The sequence below is a fragment of the Pteropus vampyrus genome, unplaced genomic scaffold (genome assembly GCF_000151845.1).
Source record: "Pteropus vampyrus isolate Shadow unplaced genomic scaffold, Pvam_2.0 Scaffold208, whole genome shotgun sequence".
Classification (NCBI taxonomy): domain Eukaryota; kingdom Metazoa; phylum Chordata; class Mammalia; order Chiroptera; family Pteropodidae; genus Pteropus; species Pteropus vampyrus.
The window spans coordinates 3,167,714-3,176,657 of NW_011888989.1; the positions used below are offsets into that span (position 1 = coordinate 3,167,714).

The 8,944-nt window shown below is 42.7% G+C and overlaps 1 protein-coding gene across 6 annotated transcripts in view; it reads left to right on the plus strand.

Moving 5' to 3' along the window:
* ATXN7L1 (ataxin 7 like 1) overlaps positions 1–8,944 on the plus strand; it is a 219,884-nt gene that overhangs the window by 24,554 nt on the left and 186,386 nt on the right. The window contains exon 1 of one of the 6 annotated variants that reach the window (XM_023537977.1): positions 7,621–7,700. The exons of the other annotated variants lie outside the window; for them this stretch is intronic. Coding sequence (XP_023393745.1) covers positions 7,679–7,700 — 22 coding nt within the window. The 5' untranslated portion in view covers positions 7,621–7,678. Of the gene's footprint in view, positions 1–7,620; positions 7,701–8,944 lie in introns of those variants that run through there. 6 annotated transcript variants of the gene reach the window in all.

Sequence of the window (8,944 nt, forward strand, 5' to 3'; positions counted from 1 at the left end):
TGGGTTACTTCCACCTTTTGGCTATTGTGAATTGTACTACTATGAATATTTGTGTCCAAGATTCTGTGTGGACTTTTTTTTTTTTTTTCCAGTTCTCTTGGGTATATATCTACAAGTGGAATTACTGGATTATATGGTATTTCAATGCTTAACTTTTTGAAGAACTGCCAAACTATTTTCCAAAGCAGCTGCATCATTTTTTCTTCCCACAAGCAATGTACGAGGGTTCCAATTTCTCCACATCCTTGCCAATATTTGTTATTGTCCATCTTTTTGATTATAGCCGTGCTAGTGGGTGTGAAGCAGTGTCACATTGTAGTTTTGATTTGCATTTCCCTGATGACTGGTAACATTGAGCATCTTTTAATGTCTGTATTGGCACGTATTGGCAATCTTTTTTGGAGAAAAGTTTTTTAATTCTTTGCCCAAGTTTTAATCAGGTTATTTCAACATTTTTATTAAGTTGTAAGAGGTATGTGTGTATATATATATATATATAATATATATATACACACATATATATTATATATATACATATAGTATATATATTTTACATATATACACACACACACACACACACACACACACACACACATATATATATTCTGGATATAAATCCTTTATCAGATACATGATTTGCAACTATTTTTTTCATTCTGAGTTGTCTTTTTGCTTTCTTAATGGTTTGCTTTGAAGCACAGAAGCTTTTAATTTTTATTATGTCCTATTTATCGATTATTTCTTTGTTGCTTGTGCTTTTGGTGTCATAGCTAAGACACCATTGTCTAATCTAAGGTCACAAAGATTTACTCCTGAGTTTTCTTGTAAGAATTTTATAGTTTTAGCTCTTACATTTAGATCTCTGATCTATTTTGAGGTATTTTTGTAATGCTGTGAAGTAGGGGCCCAAATTTATTCTTTTTCATGTGGCTATCCAGTTGACCTCATACCATTTGTTGAAAAGACTATTCTTTCCCTCCTTGAATTGTCTTGGAACTCTTGTTGAAAACTAACTGACCATAAATATGAGGGCTTATTTCTGGACCTCAGTTCAATCCCATTGATCTACATCTCTATCTCATGCCAATACCACACTGTAGCTTCATAATAAGTTTGAAACCAAGAAATATGAGTCCTCCAACTTTGCTCTTTTTCATAGTTGTTTCAGCTTGAAACAACATGGGCTCCTTGAATTTACATATGAATTTTAGGATCAGTTTGTCAATTTTTGCAAAAAAGGCAGCTGGAATTCTTATAGAGATTGTGTTAAATCTGTAGATCAGTTTAGGGAGTATGGCTATCTTTACAATATTAAGTTTTCCAGTACATGAACATGAGATGTCTTTAAGATCTTTACACTAATTGTTAATTTGTCAACTATGTTTGCAGTTTTCAGTGTACAAGTCTTGCACCTCTTTGGCTAAATTTCTTTGTAAGAATTTTTTTTATGCTATTGCCAATGGAATTCTTTTTTTAATTTCATTTTTAGATTGCTCATTCTTGTGTACCATTCTTTTATGTTGCACCTTGCTCACCTTGTTCTAATAGTTTTGAGTGTGTACATATTCTATAAGATTTTCTACATATAAGATTGTGTCATCTACAAATACAGATAGTTTTACTTTTCCTTTTCAATATCTAATGTGTATGTGTGTGTTGTATTCTTTAGGATTTTCTACATATAAGATCATGTCATCTACAAATACAGATAGTTTTACTTTTCCTTTTTAATATGGATGCCTGTTATTTCTTTTTCTTGCCTAAGTTCCCTGGCTAGAATCTCCCATATAATATTGAAAAGAAGTGGTGAGCATGGCCATCTCTGTCTTGTTCCTGACCTTGGAGAGAAAGCTTTTAATCTTTCACCATTAAGTATGATATTAGTTGTGGACGTTTTATAAATACCCTTTAACAAGTTGAGGAAGTTCTCTTTTATTCCCGGTTTGCTGAGAGTTTTTATCATAAATGTTGAATTTCGCCAAATGCTTTTGTTGCATCCATTGAGATGATCATGTGGTTTGGTCTTTTATTCTATTAATATAGTGTATTACATGGATTGCCTTTTGTATATTGGACCACCCTTGCATTCCTACAATCAATTCCACTTGTCCATGGTGTATAATTCTCTTTATGTGTTGTTGAATTTGGTTTGCTAGTATTTTGTTGAGGATTTTTTACAACTCTATTCATAAAGGATTGGTCTATACTTTTCTTACGATGTCTTTTCTGGTAGTTAATACTGGCCTTATAGAGTTGGGAAGGGCTCCCTGTGACACTTCACCAATAGAATATGGCAGAAGTGACACCGTGTGACATCTGAGGCTAGGTCATAGGAGTCTTGCAACTTCTTCCTGAGTTTCTTGGAACATTTGCTGTTGGTACTCTCTTTCTTGGGACCCAGCTGCCATGCTGTAAGAAATCCACTCCCCTGGGGTGTAAGCACTCCAGTGGACATCCCTAGCTGAACTTCCACCTGACAACCAGCATCAAATACCAGGCATGTGAATTGGCCATCTTGGACATACAGCCCAGAGGATGCTTCATATGACTGAAGCCTCAGCTGACGTCTGATCCCAAGGAAAAATTGCCCAGCTGAGTCTAGTCAATCCACAGAACCGTGAGAGATAATAACAAATTATGCTTTTAAGCAACAAATTTGGGGGATGGTTTATTAAACAGTAACAGATAGAGCAGGAATCCATTGGCTTCAACCTGACTCACTCAACTATATCTTTCTACAAGAATTGTGGAAGCAAGCACTGGTGGGTTTTGTTTTGTTTTTTTCCCCTCCTATTTCTTGGAATGGCCCTGAAAAAGAGATGAAATGGCCAGAAGGCAGCAATGAAAAAGAAGAGGCAGCATCGATCCATGGATACTCACCCTTGCGGTAAACACCCTTTGCTATGGTGGCCAGTGACCTGCTTTCAGAAAGGTGGTTGCCCACCTGTATTCTGCCTTTGCTTTTGGCAGAGTGGCTCAAAATCTCACAGTGCTCATGCACCAGTCAACCAGGGGCCACTTTGCTGCCCTGTACCACTGGAGGGTTTTGCTTCAGTGAGTGCCCACCCCTGACATTGGATGGCATTTCAGGCCATCTGCTCCCTTGGCTTCTGAGGTGGATCCATCCTGTGGCATTTATGCTTAGCTCCCCAGCTCTTCTTAGGCCTGCAATTTGCTTACCAGCTGAGGATCTCAGAACCTCATTAATTTCACCTTCATGCCTGTGGACAAAATTGGGCTGCCATGGTAAAGGTGGAGGCAGTCATGAAGGCCCACAGAAACAGATGTGACCCAATAGCCAGCAAGAGGAACTCAGCAGGATGGGCCCCAGATGGATCTGAAAGCTTCTGTGGGCTCGAGCAGCCTTCCCAACTCTCACCCTACCCCCAAGGCCACATTTGCTTCCTGCACATAGGAACTGACCAAAGGAACCTGTCTGTTGGATATTAGGTTTCCCTGCTGCAATCTGTATGTGGGTCAGTTTTGTGCTTGTATACCAGGCCCACTTCTTCATCTAAGAAAAGGCGCCCAAGACTTTATACCTTTTATCTCAGTTTCCATAATATCAAGAACATAAAAGATGTATTGCACATGAAAAACTGCTCAGCATCATTAGTCATTAGTCAAAACTGCAATGAGATACCACTTCACATCCACTAGAATGGCTATAATGTATATATTTATGGGGGAAATGGAGAAATTACTAGTGTTGGTAAGGATGTGGAGAAACCCTTACACATTGCTGGTGAGAATGTAAAATGAAACAGCCCCTGTGGAAAACAGTTTGGCAGTTCCTCGAAAAGTTAAACATAAAGTTACCATATGACCCAGCAATTCCACTCCTAGCTGTATACCTAAGTTCACATAAAAACTTGTACATCAGTGTTCATAGAAACACTATCCACAGTTATTTCTTAAGATGGAAATAACCCAAATATCCATCAGCTGATGAATGGATAAACAGAAAATGGTACATCCATACAATGTAACACTATTCAGCCATAAAAGGGAATGAATTACTGACACCTGCTACAACATGGATAAACCTTGATAATATTATGCTAAGTGAAAGAAGACAGAAGCAAAGGACCACATAGTGTATGATTCCATTTATATGAAACATCCAGAATAGACACAGAGATAGAAGTAGAAAAATAGTTATCATGGGCTAGGAAAAGAGGTTCATTGGGAAGTATGGGGTTTCTTTTGGGAGTGGTGAATATTCTGGAATTAGATAGTGGTAATCGTTATGGAACATTGTGAATATATAAAAACCACTGAATCGTACCCTTTAAAATGTTTAAGATGATGCTATATGAATTTTATCTCAGTAAAAATTTCAAAGAAAGATGTACCCTACTCTAATAGTTATTGCTGCAGAATGACAATGTACATTGTTTTCCCTTTGAAGGCCCTTTCCAAGGCAGGATGAGGGACTTGCCGTAGAATAGGTACTTTCCAGAGAAGCTTGACATGACATGAAGACTAGAGCCTAGGAGCCAAGGTATTCCAGATCTCTATTTCATGTTCCTGTCAGTCAGCCTCAGGCAAATTCCTCAGCCCTCAGCACTGTGTTTAAGTCATCTCTGAATTGGAGAACTTTCTTTAATAAATGTCTCAGTGGTCTCTTGGTCCCACTCTAGATGCATTCCTTCTGGACTTTACTGAAGAAATTAGGATTGTTGTCTCATGCCCAAATTTGTCTGATCACAGAAAAATATCCCTGAAAGGTTTCTGAGAAGACTCCAAGATTACCTTATTCCTTGAGTCCAGAACGTGGGGGCAAAGGTACACCAGATGGATCTTGGAATTCCTGATACCAGGTGAAGTAGGTAAACCCAGAAGGGTGGCCTCACCTCCAGTAAATTATTTGTTGTTTGTATTTGGAAATGGGCCCATGCTAGGATCCAGTGGGGAGTATACCCCGTTTCCTTCTTGGGGTTTCTGGTCCTAGAGCCTGAGGAGATGCAGGGGAAGACAGGGAGGCTCCATGGCCCAGCATTTGTCAGTTGGTGGATGACAGGTTTGGAAGCTGTGTGCATGGTGGTGGTGGGCGAGGGGAGGTGATGATCTGGAGAGGATATAAAAGGTAGAGCTGGAAGCCAGAGGTTGCTCAGATTCTGGCAGGAGATATCTGGGGATCAGGAAAGTTTAGAAAATGTGGCAGAGAGAGGTATGTTGGCAGGCTGGATGTGAGACACCAAACACGCTAGGCTTTTTAACCCCAGCAGCGTTCAGGTTGGTCCCAGGCGGCCTTTCTCCCCTCTTATGCTCTGACCTTTCTGTCTTCCCAACAGCAGTGGCCCTTGTCCGCACCCTCATTCTCTAGAATCTTCATGGCAGCCTCCTCCTAACTGGTCCCCCTCCTTCTAGTTACTGCCTGTCCGATCCAGCCTTACCATCTGAAAACTGATTTTTCCGAAGCTCAGATCCAATTGTCACTCTGTTCCTCAAGTCATGTCGGTGGCTTCCTAGGGTCTGCTGAGTGAAGTGAACATATGGGCCTTCACACTGCCACAGCCCCGGCTCCACTCACCTTCCCCTCTTGTTCCTCTGTTTCTGACTTCTGTCTCAGTCCAACTGTCAACTTTCTACTCATTCTTGAAGAGCCAGTTTAAATGAGATTTCCCTGATCTCAGCCCCATACACAATTAACCAAGTCCTCGTCTGTTTCCTAGCACATTTCAGGTGGCTCTGTTATAGTATCTATTATGTCATATTATTGTTTCTTATTTCACCTGTCTTCCTTCCTAGTAGTCTCTGAGTTCTTTTAAGACAGGACTTGTATCTCATATATATCCCTCTTTCCCATGCCCAGCACACAGTAGGTGCTTAATAGATGTGTTTTCCCATGGGTGTTCATGGGCTGTCTGAGTTTGAGGAGGTGTAGACTGCCAGTCCTCTCCATGCGGCACTCAGCCCTCGTGGGTTATGGAAGTTCCTCCCTCGCTTCTAGGTACACTGAGCAGGGAGACAGGGAAGAACGTTCATCTCCCTACGCTCAAACTGCCTAACAGCTGCTGTTCAGACGCCCCAGATGGACCATCCGATATAGGCCAAATGGCCAAAACAGACTCCTACATACTAATCAGATACCGTCTGGAACCCAGTCCAAATGGGGAAGCTGCCAGCAATTACACCCGTGTGCCCAACAAATTGTGAGCGAGGTCCAGTAAAGAGTGTAGGGCTGAAGTGTGGAAATCCCCGGGTTGGAGCTGGAGTGCTTAGGCCAGGAGAGATGCCAAACCATCAGGTAACCGTCTTCCAGGTTCAAGTTTGGATTTTCATTGCAAGTGCACAAAATCCACCAGCTTTTTTTTTTTTTCATGCAGCAGCAACAGCTTCCTATAAACCTCTCTCAGCTGAGCCACTGCCCGTAACAGCATGCCATTTGGCCTTTGTAAAAGGCAAAAGCTCTGTATTTGTATCTAGAACACCCACAGCCGAATGTGTCAGATGTTGGCTCATCTGGTGGGTTGCTTTGCATGGGGGCCTCCCACTGAGGCTGGCTCCCTAAAGTTGAGTGGGCAATTCGAATGGTTCTCCAGCAACTTTGAACTGAGGAATGCATGTTTGAGCAGGGATTGCCTTTCACAAAGCAATGGATTCCTTTCTTTTTCTGCTGGGAACAGTGAGGTTCCTAAGATTGTCTCTCACACAAGTGGAGAGGAAGCAGAAGCGTGCCCAGTCCAGCTTTCGCATGAGCAAGTGGATTGATAATGGCTCATTTCTAGATTCCCGGAGCCCTGGCTGGCATGGTGCCCAGGGACCCAGGAGTTCAGGTCATCTCTGCATTGCCCAGGGCTCTTGCTCCATTGCTAGACTCAGAGTAATTAAACGGGAGTAAAACATTCAGGGGAAAATTAAGTTCACCAGCTACAGGCCCTTTTTATTGTCTCTGCGGGTTGAGCAAGGGCCTGATCTAGGGGTGAGGGAGATCAGTTTTATTACCTGGTCTCCCAGCTTCTGGTCCTGGCTGAGATTTCACAGAATCTAACAAATCTCTGCATTGCGACTCCCCTTGTATCAAAAAGGCTGGAAATCCCTGGGGGTGTGGCCTGCGTGGCAGCTGTTTCTCTTCTGGTTTCCAAGGATAATGTCAAGTGCCTCCGAGTGTGTGAAATTCTGGCTGAAAGTGAATGATCAGAATGCTTTTTCCATTAAATCATTGCCCTTCTGGTACAGGTATTTCTCTAACAACCCTTATGCAAATAGCTGTGAAAAGTAGGAAGTGGTAAAATGTTCGAGTGTCATCGGCTCCTGGCAGCATTTGCAGCTGAAGCTTCTGATTTTCCACCAAAAAAAAAGAAAAAAAGAAAAAGAAGAAAGAAGAAGAAAGAAAGAAAGGCAGACAGACCACCACCTCCTGGTGAGGCATGGGGCAGACCAGCCAGGAGGCCTGTGTCTTTTTTCCTGTCTGCTTCTTGGAGGACAGGATTATGTTAGAACACTGAGCCATTATGGGCCTCTAGGATCACATATTGTGCTTTATTGTCTACGCAGCCAATGTAAGTTATTGATTTGCAAATGGGCAGCATTCCTTTCCAACTCCCTTGAAGGAGACCAGAGGGAAGCTATTTTCTGAGGGAGAAGACTTGGTTCATTCTTTGCACAAACACTTCCTGTGCAGCCGACTCCTGCTTTTAGGACCTGCGCCACAGCAAGAGATTGCTCTGGAATGGGGTTCATTCGCAAGGGAGGTGAGCTCTTGGCAAATGTCCTCAAAAGCCTAGCATGCCCGCCACTCTTCCCACAGGGGCTGCAAGCTTGGCATCAGCTCACCACGTAAGTGGAGAAGGGTGGGCCAAGACTTGCACGCCGTGGCCAAGTCCACCTTCCACAGAGACTGTGAATGAGATTCACAGGCAGTCCATCTGTCCCTGGGCCGGTTCTGTCTGTGGATCCCTTCTCATGCATCTACCTCCTTCTCATCTTTCCCTCTATCGTGTGGCACTACATTCTGGTTCCCCTTTTTCTTTGTGCTGGTGAGAGGGGTGTGGTGGGGGCGGGGAGGTGGTGTAGTGGTTTCGGCAACTCTTCTCAAAACAGCCAGGTCGTAAGTACCCTTTCAATCTGCCACATTTCTTGCTTCTAAAATATGCACTATTTTCACAATTTTCACATCTCTAGAGTTGAGATGTGTCTTAAAGTCGCTGTGTCATAGTTTAACTGGTCAGTTGGGTTTTTCTTTCTTCCTAGTACATAAAATAATGGTGCATCTTATGGCATTTAGATTTAAAGAAATGGGGAGTAATCAGAAGGCCAGTCAGTGGTCTGAATACTATCTTCAAGATAACCTCAAATGCACAGATAGTCTTCGGGTATCTGTTCAGGGGCCGGATGCTGTGGAGGGTTCCGCCTGTCCTTTCTGTCTCCCAGGTCCAGAACTTCCTTTTGGGGTCCATATGCCACCAATCATGTTCACCATCTGTCCCTGGTAAGTCACTTCGCCTTCACCTTATCTCTGGAAGCATCACGTCCACCGAGCACTGGGTGCTCAATCGCCCTGCCATTTAAATGCTGACATCCCGTTTTCTCTCTAATTGCTCTCTCCTGGGCTTTTAGCATGTTCACCTCAGTTTCTTAGGATTATTTTGGTTGTTTGGGTGCCCCTGAAGCTCTTGTGTGATTCAGAGACGTACAATCTTCTGATATAATAGGACTTCCAGCTAAGCAGATACTATCTCCCGCATGATAGAAACATACTTTACTGGCAGTCACTTGCCCCTGTTGTTACTGTGGTATGCAAACTAATTAGTAATCTGAGGGCAGTGCTTGGTGATTTGGACCTGCTGAAATTTTGACCAGTGGAAGTTCCTCATTTCTGTTGCTGTTCATGAGGTTCCAGAATATTTGTTTCTGGGCCGTAGACATATTCCCTTCACTTGGAAGGTCCAGGTTCCCTGTGGGCTTATCCCTGAGCCCTCATCCCACACTCCTCCTC